Source organism: Nelumbo lutea, chromosome 1, assembly GCF_056320005.1.
Source record: "Nelumbo lutea isolate HS-2025 chromosome 1, American lotus-T2T, whole genome shotgun sequence".
Taxonomy (NCBI): domain Eukaryota; kingdom Viridiplantae; phylum Streptophyta; class Magnoliopsida; order Proteales; family Nelumbonaceae; genus Nelumbo; species Nelumbo lutea.
This window is the reverse complement of record NC_142684.1, coordinates 203922846-203945068: the sequence shown is the minus strand read 5'-3', so window position 1 is coordinate 203945068 and position 22223 is coordinate 203922846. Positions and strand designations below refer to the sequence as shown.

Here is a 22223-nt window from a genome sequence, read left to right as displayed (position 1 = left end):
TGTTTATGGCCACTTTGTTATCACAGAATAGGGTCATAGGTCCATCAACTGGAAAACCCAACTCACTCAACAAACTTTTTAGCCACATAATTTCAGTCACTCCATGAGACATTGCCTGATATTCAGCTTCAACACTAGATCTAGCTACCACATTCTGCTTTTCGCTTCTCCAGGTAACTAACTAGATTACCTACTATAAAGGTATAGTCACTAGTTAACTTTCTGTCATTCAGGGATCCTGCCCAATTTGCATCAGTATACACTTCAACTTTCAAATGTCCATGTTTTTGAAACAACAAGCTTGCACCTGGGAACTTCTTAAGATATCTGAGAACTCTTTCTGTTGCTTCAAGATGGGTAGTCTTAAGGGCATGGGCGTGCATGAACTGGCTAAGAACTCCCACTACATAAGTTATGTCTAGTCGAGTCATAAAAAGATATAAAAGTCTTCCTACAAGTCTCTAGAACAGTTTTACATCCTTGATGGGTTCACCTTGACAGTCACCTAGTTTGTGGTTAGTATCAATAGGGGAATCAACTAGCTTCACTTCCAATTTTCCTGTATCCTAAAGTAGATCTAGGACATACTTTCTTTGGCAAATGAAGATACCCCTTTGCGAGCGGGCCACTTCAATCCCAAGGAAGTACCTTAGAGGACCTAGGTCCTTCACTTCAAATTGGGTAGCAAGAAAATTCTTCAACTTCTGAATTTCATCCTTCCAATCACCAGTGATAACTATATCATCAACATATACTATCAGTGCTGCAATTTTCCCTTCCCCTCTTTTCACAAACAATGTGTTATCAAATTGACACTGCTTGTATCCTCTTTGTTGTACTGCTACATGAAACCTGTTGAACTAGGCTCTTGGTGATTGTTTCAGCCCATATAATGATTTCTTTAACCTGCACACTTTCTGTTCATTACCTCGAACCCCAAAACCAGGGGGTTGTACCATGTATACTTCTTCTTCAAGGTCACCATTCAGAAAGGCATTCTTGATGTCAAGTTGATGAAGATCCCAGTCAAGATTAGTAGCAAGGGAGAAAATGACTCTAATGGAGTTCATCTTAGCAACAAGTGCAAATGTTTCTGCATAATCTACTCCATACACTTGTATAAACCCCTTTGCCGCTAAACGAGCTTTATACCGTTCCACGGTGCAATCAGCCCTGTGTTTAACCATGAAAACCCATTTACATCCAACTGGATTTTTAGGTAACGCATTAATTTATTCCTTCATAGCATCTGTCCATTCAGGTACCGAAAGAGCTTCTGCCACATTCTTAGGGATAGGAACATTGTCAATGGAAGAGAGAAAGGCCCGAAAGGAGGGTGAAATGTTTTCATAGGAAACAAAGTGGGAAATGGGTAGGTAGGGGTGATCATGGGTCGGGCCCAGGCTAGACTTTGCACTTATGATAAGGGCTATAGCTTAGGCTCAGGCCTGGCCCGACCCGGGGTTCCGGGCCTAAAACATAAGACCTAGCCCAGGTCTATACAGGCCCGGGCCAATGTCACTCATATATAAAACATTACATATCTCTATATATTAAATGACATAACATGCATATAAACTTATTTTATACATTATATAATACAAAATATTACATATAATATAAATTATACATGTCGTATTATAATATTTATATATAAAATATATAATATAATGTAAAATAACATGTATACATTATACAATAAATGTGTAAGTTTAAATATATGCGAGCAACACAAAACCCAGGCCCAAGCCCAAAATTTCTGGACTGGGCTTGCACGGGCCAGGTCGGGCTGAGCTGAAATGATCACCCCTAGAAATGGGGTGTTTAGTGGTGCAAGATCTAACACCTTTCCAATGAGCAATAGGAAGGTCAAGGTCATTAGCAACAGAAGTATCAATGGCAATAGGGTCAGGAACATCAATAGGAACCAACGTACCTGAATGGGTATGATCCGCCACCGGAGAGTCTGATGGCATTAGTGGTACAATTTCTAGGTGCCCCATAGCTCTTGAACACGGTTGGCCTTTGTGACGACGAAAGAAGACACGAAAGGGAGGAGAATCAAGAAGATGAGGGAGCTGAACTAGTTTCTCCTCATTTCTACACTCCCCCTGAGGAGAAACAGGGAAGAAAGGCTCACTCTCAAAAAAGGAGGCATCCATAGAGACATAAAATTTCCGAGAAACAAGATCAAAGCATCGACATCCTTTATGAGTAAAGGAGTACCCCAAGAAGATGCAAGGAATGGCATGGGCCTTAGGAAAAAGAAAATGATGTGGAGCTTTGCACTCTAACCAACGAGAGGGCATGCGGTTGTTGAGATAGGTAGCACAAAGGACAGCCTCGAGCCAAAAACATTTCGAGACATTCATATAAATAGTAACCCCCGGGCAGCTTCAAGAAGGTGTCGGTTCTTTCTTTCAACAATGCCATTTTGTTGTGGTGTTCGGGCACAAGAGCTACGGTGAAGTGAGCCACGAGAAGCAAAAAATTCCATAAGATCACTATGAAAATGTTATTTGGCATTGCCCGATTGAAAATTTTGGATTTCAGTTGGAAATTGGGTGAAGATCATCCGCTGAAAATCTTGGATAAATTTAGGTACTTCATCCCTGGTTCGCATGGGATATACCCATGTATATCTGGAGTAATCATCGATAAGGGTAAGAAAATACTTGTAGCCACTCTCAGATGGTAAAGTAATAAGGCCCCAAACATTAGAATGAACAATGTGGAAAGGAAATTCAGATTTATTATTCTTTGAAGATAAATGAGTTCTACACTGCTTACTCAACTGATAAGTTTTACAAGTAAATTCTGACACTGATACTGACTTTCAACTCTAGAAGCACAATTTTTAAAGACTCAAAAGATAAATGACCAAGACGACTGTGCCATAAGTAAACTTGACTCTTACAAGATTGACTCTTAGATTCTGTGACTTGAAGACCAGCCTTATTCTCCAGCATGTAAAGCCCATCCACCATACATCCTCTACCAATCATCTTCCCCGAGGCCAGATCCTGGATCACACAATGAGAAGGGAAAAAGGTCACTGAGCAGTTTAAGGAATTAGTAATACTACTAACAGAGAACAAATTAATGGGAAATTTTGGGACATGTAAAACATTAGAAGGGTAAGGCCAAAAGGAAGAGAAATGGTTCCTTAACCAGCTATGGTAGAGTATGATCCATCAACTAGTCTCACCTTGTCTCTTCCAGAAAGGAGCCGATAGGTTTGAAAGTAAGAGGACTTACCAGTCATGTGTTTAGACGCTCCAGAATCAATGATCCAAGGAGAGTCAGGGGAATGAGATGCTACATGGAAAGTTGTGGCAGAGTTACTTGATGTAGACGCAAATGAAGTTGAGGAAGGAGCATCCATCTGACAAATTGCTCTACCATAGAGCTCTGAATGGTCACGAAAGGAATTAATAATATCCTCCCTTGAGTCAGATCCAAAGGCATGTGGCTGAGTCATAGTAGTAATGGGGGGCTGATTCTCCTGAGTAGCCATATTTTCCATAGTGTGTTTTCTTGTACCTTGTTGTCCTAACTTTTTATTCATATTTGAACCTTGTTGCTTACTCATATCTTGAGCCCATTTCGACTTCCCATGAAGATCCTAGCATGTGTCTCGGGTGTGTCGGGGTTTCTAGCAATGAGTACACCACAGTTTGTCCTTGTCATCCACCTTTTTCTGAAAATCTCCCTTCCCCATTGGTAGTAACACTCCCTTTTGCTACCAACACAACTGCATCCCCTCCAGAATTGTTCATCAAATTTCTTCTGCTTTCTTCTAATTGTACAAGAGCATAAACTTCCTGGACGGATGGAAGATTCTTGCTACCTAGGATCTGGACTCTGATTGAGTCATATGCAAGGTTCAAGCCATGTAGGAAGGCAAACACTCTCTGTTGGGAAACAAGTTTTTTGTACAATTTTGCATCACACTTCCAATCCACACTCTGATAATGGACTAACTCCTTCCAGACAGAGGTCATGTCTGAGTAGTACACAGACAGACACCTATCCCCCTATTTACAAGTGGATGATTCTGCCTATAACTGGTAGATTTTCGCATAGTGATGCAGTTCAGAATAGGTTGATTTTGCTTGTTCCCCATATCTCATTTTCCGTTTCAGCCCACATAAAATTTCTTCTTATTTAAGGTTGCATAGACACTAAAATCTAGGACATGACCATGTTGTTTTCCTGGTTCCATCTGTCATATTCAGCACTCCCAGAATTGGGCTCTTTGATTCTCCCATTTATATAACCTATCTCTCCCCTTGCAGTGATGTACAACTTGATCCCTCTTGACCACTCTAAATAATTTAAGCCATCGAGAGGAATAACAGCCATGGGAAAGGATAGGTCCACACACCCACTCATTCCATTTTGCATTGAGGAAACAATGGGTGTAGCAGAATCTTCACTACTCATGATTACAGATTCAAAAACACTCTTAAAGTGGGTACAAAACCTTAAAAAACGGTCTAACACCAAGGGAGAAAGGTAACTCCTTTTTTCTTCGGAAACACAACTCTTTTTTGTAAAACACAGGTGCTCTTACAGCACTAACAGGTCATCCCTTGACCTACAGAATCAACACAGGTGCTGTCACAGTGCATACAGGTCATCTCTTGACCTACGCATCAACAGGAAGGCTGTTACAGCACGTACAGGTCACTCTCTGACCTTCAGTCCATAAAAAACTGCTATTGCAGCACACAAAGGTCTTCACAACCTACAGTTTATACAGGGGATCAGTCGACCCCACAAAAAAGGAAAGAAAGAGGTGCTGATCACCTCACATCCAACCAGCATACCTAGTACAGGTTCTGCCCTGGCACATGACCAGAAAAAAAGGAGGAGAGAAGTTACTTCAGTGCGTGAGAAAACCTTGGTCTTCAATCAGCTGAACAGTAGATGAGGGCGGCAGATCTGGAAATCTGGTGCGAAGAAAACTGTTCACTCGACTTCTCCTTTCAGATCTGATAGTCCCGCTCTGATACCATGTTACGCAGGAGAGAAGAAGGGAGGAAGAGAGAAGAGAGAGAGAGAAGAGAGAAAAGAGAACTGAGAGCCAAAAGTACTGCTGGTGGCGCCAGCTTTTGATATATATACTAGGGCGACAGAACATAAAAAAAATAAGAGGAAAGTACAATAGTACCCCTGCGGTACTATACTTAGATAAATAACATTCTTTGAACACCTTCCATAGGGAGCATCAATAAGAAGTTCTTTTTCAGTATCCCACTCTCTTCTACTTGCCCCATATTTGGCCACTATTAATCTTCTCCACAGACTATTCGGTTGCTCATTGAATCTCCATAACCACTTTCCTCACATGGCTGTGCTGATATTTTTCACTGGCCTGATCCCTAGATCCCCATTTTTCTTGAAGTTGCAGATTCTTCCCCAGTTGACTAGGTGGAATTTTGACTCTTTCTTCTAACACCTCCAGAGAAAGAACCTCATCTTCTTTTCTAACACAACTGCCCACCTGGCCGGAATCGGGAATAGAGACAATACACTTCTGATTAGAGTTACTTTGCCCCCTTTGGACAAACATTTGGTTTTCCACAAAGCCGATTTTCTGTCCACTTTCTCCATGATGGGATCCGAAATAGCCTTGGACTTGCAGTTTTCACACAACAGCATACCCAGGTATTTAGAAGGGATTTTTCCAACTTTGCAGCCCAATCCTCTTCCCATAACTCCAGGTTTGACACCCCCCCAACAGCCATTATTTCACTCTTTGAGATATTGATGTGTAAACCAGTAACCACCTCAAACCACCTTAGGACTGCCTTATGTGCCAGATTTTCTCCCGAGAGGCATCACAGAAAAAAAAGTGTTGTCTGCAAATTGGAGGGCTATTTTAACTCCCTGTTTCCCACCTTGAAACCTTCCACCAATCCTCCTAACCGAGCTCTTTACCAATCTAAATAGGGCTTCTGTCACACAAATAAATAATAGTGGGGAGAGAGAGTCCCCGTGTCTTATGCCACCCAAATGAGCTCCCATTTACTAGCACTGAAAAAGATGAAGAGGATAGGAACACTTTTATCCAATTTCTCCATTTCACTCCAAAGTTTATCCTTAACATGTAATCCAAAAAATTCCAATTTACATGGTTATAGGCTTTCTCCATGTCCACCTTACATAACAGCCCCACACACCCACTTCTTTTCCTTGAGTCAATTGCTTCGTTGGCAATGAGAACTCCATCCACAATCAATCTTCCCCCAATGAAGGCACCTTTTGTTTCAGCTATCAAAGGTGAAATCACTTTAGCCATTCTGGAAGCTAAGATCTTGTACATGCTACTAATAAGACTGGTTGGTCTATATTACTGCTCCTTTCCTTTTTGGGATTAAAGTGATAAACGTGTGGTTTAAGCTTCTTTCAAGGGTACCTCTTGTGAAATTCCTTTAGTGTATTCATAACATCCTGTTTCATGGCTCCCCAACATTTTCTTTTGTAGAAGAGAAGAGTGAAACCGTCAGGCCCTGGAGCCTTTTCTCCCTCTAATTCTTTTAACACTTCACACACTTCTTCTACAAATGGCTTCTCTAGGCCTCTGGCTTGCTCTGAAGAGAGATTCAAATTGTAATGCATCTAACAATGGTCTGAACTTCCATTCTTCCTTGTAAAAATTTTCATAAAACTTTGCAATATGTTTCTTTATTTGCCTATCCTCTTCTATTTCCACCCCCTGAACCTTGATCTTTTTTATTGTGTTGTTGTCTCCTCCCTTTAACCATAAACACCTTGACCTCTACCTCCATTTGATTTCCTCTCGCTAGGCTAGCTTGTCAAATTCCCTTTTAAACAACTCTCTTTTAAGTCTGTCCTCTCTACTAATGCTTCCAGTCTCCTCTGCCCTATCAACTTCAGAAATCACCTCCAAAAGCTTTTTCTTTTTATTCTCTCCCTCCTTGAGAAACCCTTTACTCCAATTTTTTATTTTTTGCTTTAGGCCCTTTAGCTTTTTACTCAGAATGTGTTGGCAGTACCTTCGAAGACCATTTCATCCCACCACCCTGCCACCAACTCTAAGAAGCCCGGCTCTTCGAACCAGAAATGCTCAAATCTGAATGGAGGTTGGTCTCCCCTTTTGCATCCACAATCTAATATGATTGGGGAATGATCTAATAAAGGTCTAGGAAGGGCTTGTAAGGATAAATTTGGGAAAAATTCCTAACAAAGACAGATCTATCATCTCCACCTTCTCATAAAATCAGCAAAACCCCTCATTCCCCTCCTGTTCTCTCTACGACCCTTCTTTTCATGAGAGAATCTGATTGTGTTCACGTCTCCCCCGTTTACCCATGGACTATTCCACTTCCTTCTTACCTCGTCCAATTCTTCCCAAAAATAACCCCTCAACCCCTCTTTATTTGGACCATATACCACTGATAAAACCCAATCCCAACCATTGTCTACTGACTACAATAACAAAGAAACCGAGAATTGCCCTATGAGCTTATCTTTCACTGCCACCACTTCCATGTCCCACACCAACAAAATCCCCCCAAACATCCCACAAGCCAGTAAGGTCACCCAGTCACAACGGCATTGCCCCCAAACACTTCTAACCATGAACTAATTCAACCTCTCCATCTTCATTTCCTAAAGACAGAGAATTCCCAGATTCCACTTCTTTAAAGAAGCATTGGCCACCACTCTTCTTCTAACTAAGTTCAGACCCCTAATGTTCCATGACACTATCTTTAGCAACTCCACCTATACACCAAAAAGAAAATTTTGCTATGTACATGGACTCCCAAAACAACCTCTTTCCGCCTTTCACCACCCCTTGGACACCTTCTTACCCCTACTCGCACTATCGGCCTTCTCATTCAAGCCCCATGCCAACCTGAATAATTCTTTCTCCGTCCTTCATCCTTTTCTTCCTCTCTCCTCCAATACTTTTCTCTCAATTGCTATTAAGTAATCCTTTGTTACCCCTTCCAAACCCTTCACCAAAACCCCCAAGAAATCACTGATGCTCAAAAGTTTGGAAAGATCACAGCTTGAAATTTCAAGTTGAGTAGTTCCCAAATCTCCTGTAATCGAGGGAAGTTGTATCAACTAGTTGTACATGTTCAGCTCCACGTTCTCCTCTATTGGGACTACCGCTAGTGGCTGAATCATCTCTTCAAAACCTACTTCACCTAAGTGCTCACTTGTGTTGGATAAGTCTTCTCTGAGATGTGATTTCCCCTTCTCACAGTCATCGTTGATGAACATCTTGGATATTTCCAGTATCTCTCAACCCCCACAAACTCCCTGGCATTCCCCTATAGCACATTGGTCGCCATTCCTTTCCCCCGTTTCACCTGCAATGTTAAGAGCTCTACCTTCCCTTTTGAGTGGTAACAATTTCTTTGCTCGAGTGAACTGCCTGGTTTGACCCGGGTCTAGACTTAGTCAATTGGGTCCACTCAACATGTGCCTGTAGGGTCGGGCTTGGGCTTGAAGAGGATTAAGTCATAGTCTCTCCTGCATCTGAGCATTCAAGAGAGACCACCTCAACACTTTTAGGATTGGCCTCTAGCGACTCCCCCAATGGCATGCTCATAAAAGATATTGAGCATCTTCTTTGATGCCAACACTTGGCTCTACTTCTTCCTCTCCAACGGCCAGGATCATCCCATCTCTCTTCCAACTTTTCGCAGCATTTTTCTATAACCTTATCACACAGTTCCTCCAAGTTCAAAATTAGAAATGGGTTTTCCAAAAGCAGTTGACCGCCCTTTGACACCTTTTTACCTGCCTTCCCAAATTAATCGATCAGGCCACCTTAGTCTTCCCCCACTTGTCCTCTTCTCACCACCACCAAGTTGGCTACTACCATGTGTCCCAGAGACTTCTACGATTTCTCTCATCATCTCCCCAAGAACTTCATTTTCTCTTACGCCAGCCTCGTTTCCTTCTCCAATCAGCCCTTCAATTTCTTTGCCTTTCAGTTTTGAGTTCACTTCGGCAGCAATATCTTTGCCTGAGAGAGCCTTTTTTTGATCAACTGACTCTCTGCTAACACCGCCTCTCTTACATTTCACCACCTTCCAAGATATTGGCTATTGGTGGAGGATAACCATTCCAACGAACCTTGATCCTAATCCATTATGTTGTCTGAGAGAATTTGAGAGAAAAATGAATTGATTGTATTGTCTTGGAAGGAGCATATACACAGCTTTATATAGAATTACAGAGCTAACTTACAGGACGATAAAATAGGAAACTAACTTTTCCTAGAAAACTAATTTCTATATCAGTGGGATTCTCCAATTAATATCCCATGATTCTAGGATATCCCATGATTCTAGGAAACTAACTTATGTATGTTTCCTAAACTGATGGACCTAAAATCATGGAGAATCAATCAGAGAGTCAATCTTCTACTTTCCAACACTCCCCCTCAAGCTGGTGAATATGCATCTTTCATTCCCAACTTGGAGATAAGTCCTTGGAATGCCACACTACAAAGCCCTTTTGTCAGCACACCTGCCAATTGACCATACGTTGAGACGTATGGAGTGCAAATTAATCCGCTATCCAGCTTTTCCTTTATGAAATGCCTATCTATCTCAATGTGCTTTGTCCTGTCATGTTGGACGGGATTGTGAGCAATGTTAATAACTGACTTGTTGTCGTAGAATAATCTCATTGGACCATCCCATCTGATCTTTAGGTCTTCCAAAATTATCTTGAGCCATAGTAATTCAGATACTCCCTGAGCCATTGCCCTGAATTCTGCCTCCGCACTTGATCTAGCTACCACATTATGCTTCCTACTCCTCCATGTCACAAGATTTCCTCCAAAGAACGTACAGTAACCTGTAGTGGACCGCCTATCCACGGGAGAGCCTGCATAATCTGCATCGGTGTATGCCTCTAGGGCTAATCCATTATTTCTTTTAAACAAGATTCCTTTGCCAGGATTAGCCTTTAGATAATGTAGTATCCTATAAACCGCATGTAGGTGAACCTCTTTCGGGTTGTGCATAAACTGGCTAACCACACTCACGACATATGCTATGTCTGGCCTTGTGTGGGCAAGATATATAAGTTTTCCTACTAATCTTTGGTACATTTCCCTATTCACGGCTGGATCTTCATTTGCTTCTCCCAATTTGTGATTTGGCTCAATCGGTGTGGAGGATGGTTTGCATGCTAACTTTCTCTTAAAAGATCTATTACATATTTCTATTGTGAGATAAAGATGCCTTCTCTAGAATGAGCTACTCCAATCCCTAGAAAATACTTCAATCTACCAAGTTCTTTTATTTCGAATTCTCTGACTAGGCATCTTCTCAAGGCTTCCTTCTCCTTTTCATCATTTCCTGTCACAATTATGTCATCGACATATACCAGAAGAGTCGTGACTCCCCCTGCATCTGAATGCTTTATAAAGAGTGTATGATCTCCCTGACTTTGTTTGTATCCGATGGCAAGCATAGCTTTAGTAAATCTTCCAAACCACGCCCTAGGTGATTGCTTGAGACCATATAGTGCTTTCTTCAACCTGCAAACTTTATTTCCTTTTAGATTTCCTTTGGAGCCCGGAGAAATATCCATGTATATCTCCTCCTCTAAATTACCGTAAAGAAAAGCATTCTTTACATCAAATTGCTCCAAGTACCAACCGAAGTTAGCTGCTAGTGACAACAAAATTCTTATCGTATTCATCCTAGCCACTGGAGCGAATGTCTCCTGATAGTCAACACCATAGGTTTGTGTATATCCCTTTGCCACGAGTCTTGCCTTGTATCTTTCTAGAGAGCCATCTGACTTGTACTTTACTGTGAAAACCCACTTGCAGCCCATGGGTTTCTTTCCTGGTGGTAGGTCAACAATTTCCCGTGTTTGATTCTTATCTAGAGCCTGCATCTCTTCTCTCATAGCATCTTTCCATTTCTCATCATATAATGCCTCAGATAAAGTATTAGGAACATGAATGGTGTTTAGACTAACTAGGAAACTCCTATGTGATGGTGAGAATTTTTTAAAGGACACAAATTTTGCTAAGGGATATAAGGGATGTTTAGTGCATTCTCTTGTGCCTTTCCTAAGGGCAATAGGAAGATCTTGGTCAGATGCTAATTCAGAAGAAATTTCTGGAATTGTATTTACCTCATTCTCAGGATTAGGAGTTCAATCTTGAACCCTCACAAGATTAGGATCCTGGTCTCTTCTTCTTGAATATACCTGCAATCTCATAGAGTCACAAAGTTCATCATTCTCTGTCATGGGTCTGGTATGAATGGGTGAAGAAGTTGGTTTGGTTTGAGGTGGCTCGATAGGTGTAGATACGGATTGAACTGGTATAAATGCTGAGTTTGGGTGTTGAGAAACTGTAGGTAGACCAAGCGGGAACAAATCTCTATCCTTATCTTCAATGAATGACAAGGACTCCCCTTGAAGATAAGGTTGAGTGAAATATGGTGTTTTTTCTTCAAAAGTGACATCAATAAGGACAAAGAATTTTTTGGTAGGTGGGTGGTAACACTTATAACCCTTTTGGGTGGACGAATAACCCATAAAAATACACTTGACGGCTCTTGGATCTAACTTCCCTCTATTATGGATATGGGCATGGACAAAAGCAGTGCATCCAAGATTCTTGGGGTAAGATTATTTGTTGTACGTAGATCGGGATAAAATTGAGAAAGTGTTTCCATTGGTGTTTTAAATCCCAACACCCTCGAAGGTAATCGATTTATAATGTATGTGGCTGTAAGCACAGCTTCCCCTGGAACATGCTGGTGGAAAAGTAAGGCTCGGGTTGTAGCTAGTAGATGACCATTCTTCCTTTCTGCTGCTCCATTTTGTTGTGGAGTATTAATGCAGGAGGATTCATGGATAATCCCTTCTTTTTGAAAATATGAGGATAAAGTTTGGTTGAAATAATCCCGTGCATTATCCGATCTAAATCTTTTGATTCTGACCCCAAACTGATTTTGAATCATGTTATGGAAATTTGGGAGTACACTACTACATCTAATTTAGATTTAAGAAGAAAGATCCAAGAGACCCTAGTTCAATCATCAATAAAAGAGACGAATCATTGTGAGCCAGACACATTTGGAACTATGGAGGGTCCCCATATATCACTATGGATCAAAAAGAATGGGATTGAACTTCTCTTGTTATTGATTGGAAAGGGCACACGCTTGTGTTTTGCAAATTCACACACATCACAATGAAAATATTCAACACTCAATCCTTTAAACAAGGAGGGAAACATAGTTTTCAGAATTCCAAAAGATGGATGTCCTAGTCTAAAGTGATGAAGCCAAATGGTGTCTTTGTTGGATAATGAAAGGAATGACAGAGATAACTCATCCTGGACAATATTTGATTTGCATGATTCTTAAAGATAGTAGAGTCCATTCTACTCCTTAGCAAGTCCAATCCTAGTCCTGAAATATACAGTAAGAAGGATAGAAGAGCACATTACAGTTTATGTCATGGGTGAGTTTTTGGATGGATACCAGGTTAGTGGACAATTTGGGAACATGAAGGACATTTTTTAGTGTAAGTGATGGATTAATATGGATATCCCCAAGGCCAGCTACGGTAGTAAGGGAACCGTCTACAATGGCTATTTTTCGATTGCTTGGGCAGGGGGTATAAGTGCTAAAATGTAGTGAGGAGTGAGTCATGTGATCTGTGGCTCCTGAGTCAATAACCCATAAATCCCTAACAGGTTCATCTGAGACATTTAGTCCGTGAGGAATAGAAAACTTACTTGAGATTGCAAGATAGCCTGCACCACTAGGTTTCTCCAACGATCTCAGAAGCCCCCTTAACTTTTCGATCTCCTCCTTATTGAACTCGGTCTTGTCTGGAGGCTTTTCTTGGCTCGGCTGATTCGTGGTGAAGTTAGCTTGATTTCGACTCTTCTGTTGTCCTCTTCGGTAGCCCCATTCCCTGTTCGATGGTTTACCATTCAGCTTCCAACACTTCTCTTTGGTGTGCCTTGGTTTCTTGCAATGGGTACACCAAAGAGACTCCTTGTCCCGTGCAGAGGACAAATCTGTCTTCATTCCTTCCAGTATTTTTGGTTGTTCCATCCTTGTAGCCATGGCTGAACCTTCTAGTACTTAGGGTTCAAGCATAACCCCCCTACAGCTTTCTTCAGCACGAATCAGAGAAATAATCTCATTTAGAGATGGTACCTCTTCTTTGCCGAGAATATGGACCCTAACTTGATCAAATTCTGCTCGAGTCCTGCAAGAAAGTCATAAGCGCGATCTTTTTTGATAAAACTCTTTAGGATTGCCGCAGGTTCTGCAGTAAAATTGCGTACTCGGTAACTGTCTTGCTGCCTTGTTTAGTCGCTCCAGTCTTGACTTTAATTTCGTACACTTGTGCTACATCACGTGCCTTTGAATATGTTTGTCGGACGGCATCCCATATCTCTTTAGTCGTGGATAAAAACATACACGTGTCGCTGATTTTAGGGTTCATTGAATTCCATAACCATGACATGATCATTGAGTCAGCTTCGTCCCATGCATCAAATCTTGGATCTCCTTCCTTTGGTCTCGTCCCTAAGAGATGGCTAAGCTTTCCTTTTCCCTTTAAATATGTTCGAACAAACTGAGACCACTTCAAATAATTTTTCCTATTCAACCTATATGCTGCCTGAATGTTTTGCAGGTTGCCAGATGCTTGATGGAAGGAGACTTCTTCCGATTGTGCAGTGGTATTTGATATGGTGGCTTCTGACATATTGGGCAGGCTTCAAGAAAGAGAGAAAAACAGACAATGAAGGTCTGAAAAATTTAGTAAGGGTTGGCGATGAAGACCTAAAGAATCTTTCAGCCAATGTCCAAAAAAAAGGTAACTGTAATGCTCCGCCAAACTGAAGAGTGGATCGAAACCTCTCAAAATCAAAACTGATCCAAACCAAACCAAAGGGATTCAGTAAATCTGCTCTGGGCAACACAAGATCTAAGATTTCAGACTTGATCCGATGTCTCTACAAGGAGATCCAAGAAAAAGGATGAATCCAATGGCGCAGCAGTCCAGAAGAAGAAAAAAAAATGTAGAGTTCAGATCTGTAGCCGATCTCGAAGAAGAATCAAGGACACTCAAGAACCTCCCAAATACTGTTAGAGAGTTCTTGAACCAGCAGCAGCAGAGATGACTGAAGAGATACTATGTGTAGATTAGGTCGTGACCAGCTCTGATACCATGAGAGAATTTGAGAGAAAAATGAATTGATTGTATTGTCTTGGAAGGAGCATATACACAGCTTTATATAGAATTACAGAGCTAACTTACAGGGCGATAAAATAGGAAACTAACTTTTCCTAGAAAACTAATTTCTATATCAGTGGGATTCTCCAATTAATATCCCATGATTCTAGGATATCCATGATTCTAGGAAACTAACTTATGTATGTTTCCTAAACCTCCACCCTCGATTTCTTCACTGCCCATTGTTGCAACCAGGCTGCCGAGTTCAAAATTTCTAACATTCCAACTAGACAAGCCTTCAAAAACTCCCTCCTCTTCTTTCCCCTATCCCACTAACTTCTATGAAGAAGTTCTTTCTTCCTACTTTCAGCACAACCTCCCCTTCCTTTGTCCATTCTAGACCTTTTGCCTTCTCTAGGAAAGAGCCCAAGGTCCTACTCCTACCTTCACCACTCCCCTTATCCCTTGTGCCCTATGAAACTCCCAGTGACTGGGAGGATGATCTCCTTCCAATCTGTTCTCAGCCCTCGTATGTGCCTAAGTGGGAAGGGTTCTGACGTTGCTTTCTCCTAAGTTGTTCAGCTTGACCCACCGTAATGGGTCCCTCCTCTGCATCTCACCAGCGTGACCTCTACAGCCGCCCATCATTGCTGTTCTATTTCTTATCATTGTTGGACATCCGCCCTGTCACCGGACACTCGTCAATGCCACTCAAAGAGAAGTTTGGCAATTGCTAAATTTGCAGCTGATTCCTAATTACAATCCTAAAGCTCCTACGAGGCTCAGAAAATAGAAACACAACATATTAGTAGTGGACTTAAATTAATAGTTCCCTAAACAGAAAAGGAAACTACTAATAAATAGAAATCACAAATTCTATCAACTTCCATATCTAGATGCAACCATTGGTTACAAATAAGAGGGTCCCTAAAGAAAATAACAGCTGGTTATAATTCATAACAAATAGAAACCATAAATTTAAAAACTACTACCAACTTCCATATCTAGATGCAACTATTGGTTCCTCCTCCTAATATGTAACTTTTAAAATGCTCAAATCTTTCCAGAAAATGATTTGCTGTATATTCTATTGCTGTAGAGGGCTGAACTAAATTAAGGGCCCATACTTTAACTATGGATACAATATTGAACAGAACAGGATTCATGTAGGTGAACCATACGGGATAAGGCTTAGATGATGATGCATGTATGTGTTACAATCAATCTGTAAGTTACCCTCAATAATGTCAATTGTATACTAAGTAGATGGGGAAATGAGGATCTTTACTATCCAAAAATGAGAAATCCATTGGATATTAGCATCTTGTCTAAACGAATGGCCTTAATAATGGCCATCATCATTTGAAGATTTAAACAATGTGATTTTGGTTCATAGACCATCTTAGCAGCTAATAACTTTTGGAAAGTTCAGATTGACAATAATATATGCATTGTGACCCATTACGAAGGCTCTTCATTTAAAAAAAAAAAAGAGTAATCTATATTATGTGAAAGTTGATAAAATTGATTGGCCTAACCTTTAAAGAAGCAGACAAAGGACCATATTCTGGAATCTGGACAATTATAGTATTTTATTATAAAGAAGAAACCAATTAGGTCACAAACATAATATAAACTCATCTTGTGCATTTGTACCATTCTATGGGTAAAAGTGACAAAAGTTCCAGAATAAGTGTGGCTGGAATATTCTGCCGGTGACTGAGCCCCATTTGAAAAATAAATGCATAAAACAAAAGAAAGATGAACAAACATGGCCTTGTGTGATATGTCCAGAACTTACCTTTGTTTTTACTTTAGCACGAGAAAATATAGGAGCCACAGTTTCCCAAGTCCTACGACCTTTCCCTTTCCCACTCAAAGGGTTAACAAAAATCTAGTCAATTAGGAAGGAGTTATGAATTAGATTAGATAATAGTTTAATTAATCCTAACCAATCATTCAAAGGGCCTGAAACCAAATGTGTTGAATCAAGATTTAAGCATACCAAAAGGTTCTTGGGTCTCCCTACTTCCTTGTTTATAGAATCATTTATTCGATTTATCCACACCTGGCATGTTTGCAAATCTGTGTGGCCAAAAGTGCATGTAGCCAGAACCCAAAGAGAACAATTGGTCTTTGACCTTTGGACCCCATGCACTACAAACCGATACATCTGCATCAAAAAAGAGAATCATATCTACTTGCAAATGTAAGCAACAATATTATCAAGAAGTGAACAAAGAGCATAACAAAAGAGAAATCGATTACAACCTTAGAGCCACGACCCAAAAGACAACCTCCAGAATTTGGAAGAACTGCTTTGTGAACGAGACCCCCATTGATGTGTTCAACAGCATAAATATTACTAAATTTGATTTTAGTTTCAACTTTTGAGGTAAGCTTTATCCCCAGGCAAGTACATTCAGCCATATCCTACTAACATGAAAAATGATTAGAGAATGGAAGCTAAATTTTCTTATGATGCCTCAACAGTAACAGGAAGACATATGTTATCTAAAACCAGAATTCAAGAAATTACACAGGGAAGAAATGGTGATAACTATACGGAAGGAACCAATCCACATAAAATATTTAAGATATTTCCTGTCTCACATTATCCCATTGTATGATGATCTTTGTATTGATTGAAAGGCAACTTACCACCACTAATATAATTAATTACATAGAAATATTACTGCAGAACAGTTAAGATGTTTTTTTATCATTAATTTCTGGTAATTCCTTTTAGGTATAAGAATCAAAAGCTTCATGTACCAATCCAATTGATTTACATATTTCAAACTATATTTTTCCAACCACATAAAAGTATGTTATGTTTGTCCAGTATAGGAAAGCCTTTAAATCCTGAAAAAGTAGAATTAGCACAAACAAATAGAGAGAATCAACAACTTCCTCCAAAGAAAAAAAAAAAAAAAAGTTGCATAGGAAACTACATATTTCCTGAGTTTGTCAAACTTAACTTGAACTCAGTACTTTTATTTTCAATCACAAAACAACCAAGAAAGTTTTGTTAATGACTTAATGAAAGACCATGCTATTAAGGTGACTAAATAACAAGGAACAATACACATTTGAAACAGCATCCATATAAGAACAGCACTTGGCTAACTTAAATTCAGCTTTCCATTGGGAGGAACGTATCCAAATGAAACTCTATTCCAGATCCAAGATAGTTTTATTCTCATAAACCCCATAAATAACAATAAGCAACTCAAGTCTCAAACATACCCTTTCTAGCCTCCCTGTCCTTTTGAAACCTTGAAACAAATTTCTCCTTCCTGCTAGGGCAGGTCTGAGGTCTTTGATGCACTGCACAAAACTGGCCCATCCAACTTCTCTTGTTACCTTCGTACAAGTACACCAGTATCTTTCTTGATCGTCCAACATTTTAACTCATAAACATAACTAAGTGGTGCTGTCATAAACAATAATACTTCTGGCAGACTATTTCATTGCCAGATCTCCTTTCATTCATCCCTCTCAAGTTTTATTACTAACATCCTTTTCAATCACACCCTCCTTGTGTGTAATTGAATCCATCTATTAGAAATTATTGCGTTAGGATTTCTCTTCTCATCCCACTTTAATGTTTCCTTATCTTTATCAATTTTTTACTAAAACTGCACTCTAAATATGCCCACTCTTACTTTGGTTTTCACTGAATCCCTTTGGTTCTAAGCATAACTTCATAGATTAATGTTGCTTTTATTTGGTAGTTTCTACCATCAGTAGACAACATATACTGTGGAAGCTCATGCTTAATTTTAAAGCTAATTTCCTACTGCAATTGAGACCACTGAGTCCCTTCTAGCGATGTAAATCGGGTCGTGCCGCCCACAGCCCGGCATGATTTTGAGCTGGCCCAGCCCAATGGTCCACGGGCCATGCTACATCCCAGCACAATTTGTATGGGCCGATGGACCATGCCAGGCTTGGGGTTTCAGGTCACGGGCTACCTGTGGCCCACAGCCTGGCCCGTGGCACGGCATGACATGACGCATATATATTTTATATATATTTATGTATAATATATATAATATTTTTATATTTATATTTTTATATATAATATATTATATAACTTATAATTATACAATAACCTAGTATATAATATATTAATAAAATAAACATTTTTTTAATTTTATTTAATTATTGTATACATCAAAATTCATATAAAATTAAAATTTTAAGTTTTTTTTTCAATTTTTTAAACAAATAACTTTGGCCCTGTCCACGGCTCAGCCCATGGACCAGCTCGGCCTGCAGGCCATGCCATGCCGGCCCAGCACGGCCTGTTTTACACCTCTACCCTTCCCTATGCACATACAAATTATTGCTTCACCAAAATGCCCTTAATCAAGTTAGCATCTTTGCTTGAACCTTCTTCATGAAGATCTTGTTCCTTTGCACCTTGCCTCATGAAACATTGCATTCTCTTTGAAGGTCATCATCAACTCCTTAAATCAAAAGTTTGTTTCAATGATCAATTGTCTTGTGACAAATCCAACATGTTTACAATATCCTTGATTCATATCCAATTTGTATGTCAAATTCTCTTTCTCAAAATTTTGATAAGATATCTCATAAGCTTGATTCTATGACAATCTGTGAAATTCCCCATTTTCATATATAGACATGAGAGTATTTTTCCTTGGACTTGACTCGTTTTCTCTATCCTGGCAATCATGACAATACCATCACGAAGATGTCAAACCGTAATAGGCACTTAGGCAGCATCAACTCAATAACACGGCTCACAAATCCTTATAGAAACTATTTTGGGTCAACATTTACACACCAACATTCTCCAAACATTCATAAACCTTTATCGCCATACAGTCTTGTCTGTTTTTGTCTCCCAGAACTTCTTTCCAACTTCAAATGCACTAATTATACGAAGCTGCTTATTATTTTTAATCTTAACAAAAGCTATTGATTCCTTCTACACGGTTGCTCGGCATAGTCTTCATTTAATAACCCATGAGAAAATAAGTTACCCCCCCCCCCCCCGACCTAGACCCTCTGATTGTCATTCTTGAAGCGTCCAACATTACCTAGATTGTTGTTCCCATGCGTAGGCTTATGCTTTCAGAGGAGAATCAGGGAGCATATCTTTGATGCTAAAATTTGGAAATTCAAATCACAAGGTGTCTCCTTAATAGGCATTGAACGGTCTGTAAATTAGAAGCAGTGCAATTTTCCTTTGAATTCCTTTACGTCTGTTATTCCTATTGAAATCTATGAGCTCATGTGGTCATTTGGTATAAATTGATCAGTACGCATCATCATCTTCCAACATGTAAATAAACGAAAATACATTGCGCACAATGCGTGATTAACCATTTGAATAGAAAGAGAAAAAAAAAAAGATTTCTAAGCTTATATCTACAATGGACTGCATTAATTTCAATAATTACCACCACGACCCTCAAATAGATAAATTTCGTTGAGAATGTATCTGCACGCAACCCAAACTCCGGCTATAAACCATCTCAAACAAGAAGAACAGTGAAAGGGCAAAGATACAGATATTTCGTGATCATGCTATCAAAAAAAAAAAGAAAGAAAGAAAGAAAGAAAATGAGCGGAAGGTGGAGGGAGAAGGAAAAACCGAATAAAAGGAAAAGGTAGTAAACTCACATTATGTGTGGTTCCCACCGGTTTCCACGACAACCCGTCTGAATTGAGATTAAGAACGACCTCGCCAACATGATCCAAGAATAAATTCGAACTTACGCTTGGGACTTCACCAAACTCTGTAGTACTAGGGTGAGATATATCTGCGGAAGATCCATCTCCAATTCTCTCCATGGATGATAAACCAACAAGGTTTAACTCCTGAATTTCCAGACAGATCTCACCCTATCCCCGTAGAGGGTTGAGGAAAAACAAGAGCTAGAGAAAGAAGTCACGCCACGCGCAGTAGGTTTTATTTGAAGAATTAGACAAGCAAGTACCCATCACGTAAATTTCAAAAGAAAAATCAATGGTTGGTTGCACCCAGTCAACCTTTTTTAAAATTGAAAATGTCTGAGTCTCCCTCTTCCCAGGTTTGACGTTCGTCTGATGTTATGGACGCCATGATATTCCGGTCATACGACGTTTAGTTTTTCTTTCGGTGGGCAGCTGGTGCAAAGCTGTAAGCCTGTAACTGAATATACCGCCGCTCATTTGACCGTTGGATAATCTGCATGACTACATCTGTTGATACCGTTGCTGGAAATCCTACGCTGTTGGGCATGGCTCATGACATGCCCCTCTCGGCTCCGGTGGCCCGAGTCCCGAGAGGGACGGAGGACCATTCCAACCTACGGGGATCCATTTATTTGGTTGGTGGAATCGGAATCTGAGTCTGATGGAATGGAATTCTTCATTCGAGTGAATGGTCAATCCTTCACTCTCCCTTGGCCTTGGATGTGTGCTTATTATATCGTATTTTTTGAAAATGATACGTTCCAAAATGCCATATATTTTAATCTTCCCACTTCAATATATTCAAACTGGTGGAGGAAATAAATTATTTCAAATCCGACTCTAAATTCCAATAGATTATTCTCAACGGTATAGGGTTATTGGCCCCTAACGGCCAAAGTTTTTTCCTCACTTTAGATTCTCTTCTGAACCAAATAGATAGGTGGAATAGGCCATTCTAATTCTGATTCGAATGGCATTCAATTTCAATTCCAAATGCAGATCAAATGGACTCTTACTTTGCTACGGGCCACAACGCCATGTTTTTGTTTTGATGATATATGACTGAAATAGCGCACTTTTTTTGTATTTTATAAACAATTATAGGGATAGAGTAGGTGAACATAAGGTCCATTAACCTTACCGCGGAGCTCCTCTCATTAATTGAGTAGGTGAGCAATTTGAGTAATTGAGTTCAAATGTTGTTAAAAAGGCAAAGCCTTTTTAAAGTCCTACTAGTATGTGAAGTTAATCGTTGTTTTCAGAATCGGATCGGATTGTTGGACCAATTGATCGGAAACCTGTCATGAGTTTGTATCCGGGTTCTGAACCCCAAAACCGTCCAACCAGGCTTTGGCGGAATGGTCAAATTATTTGATTTGAGAAACAGTAGTCAAAGCGGTTCTATTTCTGACCCGATTTTCAAAATCATGAAACAAATAGTAATACATAATGGGAATCCATTCTAGAAAGAACAGTAATCCACGTGCTAGCATTTGCCTTTGTTGAGAGACTCTCATTCACAACAAGGCAAGGGCAAGGGATACAAAAGTAAAATATTTGTTTAAAAGAACCTTATACACCACACACCCCATAAAATTAATAAACCGCCTAGTTATAATGTCTGTTCCCATGACAGAGTAATCTCTCTCTCTCTACAAATGATATTACAGCCCAAATCACCAACCCAATATCAAGAGTTGAAAAACCAAAAAGAGCTAACAATTAATTAATAGTAACTTCGACATTTGGCAATTGAAACATGAGGAAATCTATAGTGTAGTCTATGAAAATTGATGTAACATGGCATGAAATAAAAATGAACCGATGGTTAAAAAAACACGTTGCAGTAACATCATTAATTTTGTTAAAGTCTTTAATGATAAATATATTTTGCAAAACATCAATTAATAAAAAATAAAGAATTTAATATAATATGCTGTAATTGAGCTCTTGAATCAACTATAATGGCTGCCCGGAGAGTCAAGACTATGAATGGTTGGATGTAGACGAGAATCAATTCCACCCAATCAACCAAGGGTGAACCTTTGTTTTAAAATAAGCCAAGAGGCAAGGTGTACAAATTTTGCGTCAAAGCTTAAGCCATACATCTTTAGTGTGAGGCTTAAGCCCTTTGTCATAATGAGGTGTAAGTCTTGAGGCTCACGCCTCAAGTTTTAATAATTACTTAGTGATTTAATGCAAATATATGCGTGTATATATATAATTTAAAGCATATAGAAAAAACACTTTAATAATTATAGGTTAAATAAAAAAGTAAAAAAGAAAAA

General features: G+C 39.6%; 1 protein-coding gene across 6 annotated transcripts in view; it reads right to left on the bottom strand.

Moving 5' to 3' along the window:
* The window catches only part of LOC148880491 (ceramide kinase-like), a 47982-nt gene extending 27343 nt beyond the window's left edge, over positions 1-20639 (bottom strand). For 2 of the 6 annotated variants that reach the window (XM_088962395.1, XM_088962396.1), the window contains exons 1-5: positions 19882-20637; positions 16495-16656; positions 16229-16396; positions 16025-16117; positions 15762-15797 (exon numbers count right to left, since the gene is read on the bottom strand). In XM_088962395.1, the coding sequence (XP_088818521.1) occupies positions 15762-15797; positions 16025-16117; positions 16229-16396; positions 16495-16656; positions 19882-20052 (630 nt within the window). In that variant the 5' untranslated portion in view covers positions 20053-20637. Of the gene's footprint in view, positions 1-15761; positions 15798-16024; positions 16118-16228; positions 16397-16494; positions 16660-19881 lie in introns of all 6 variants that reach the window. The other 4 variants (XM_088962397.1, XM_088962398.1, XM_088962399.1 and 1 more) reach the window with 3 other exon arrangements.
* Between the last annotated feature and the right edge of the window lie 1584 nt (positions 20640-22223).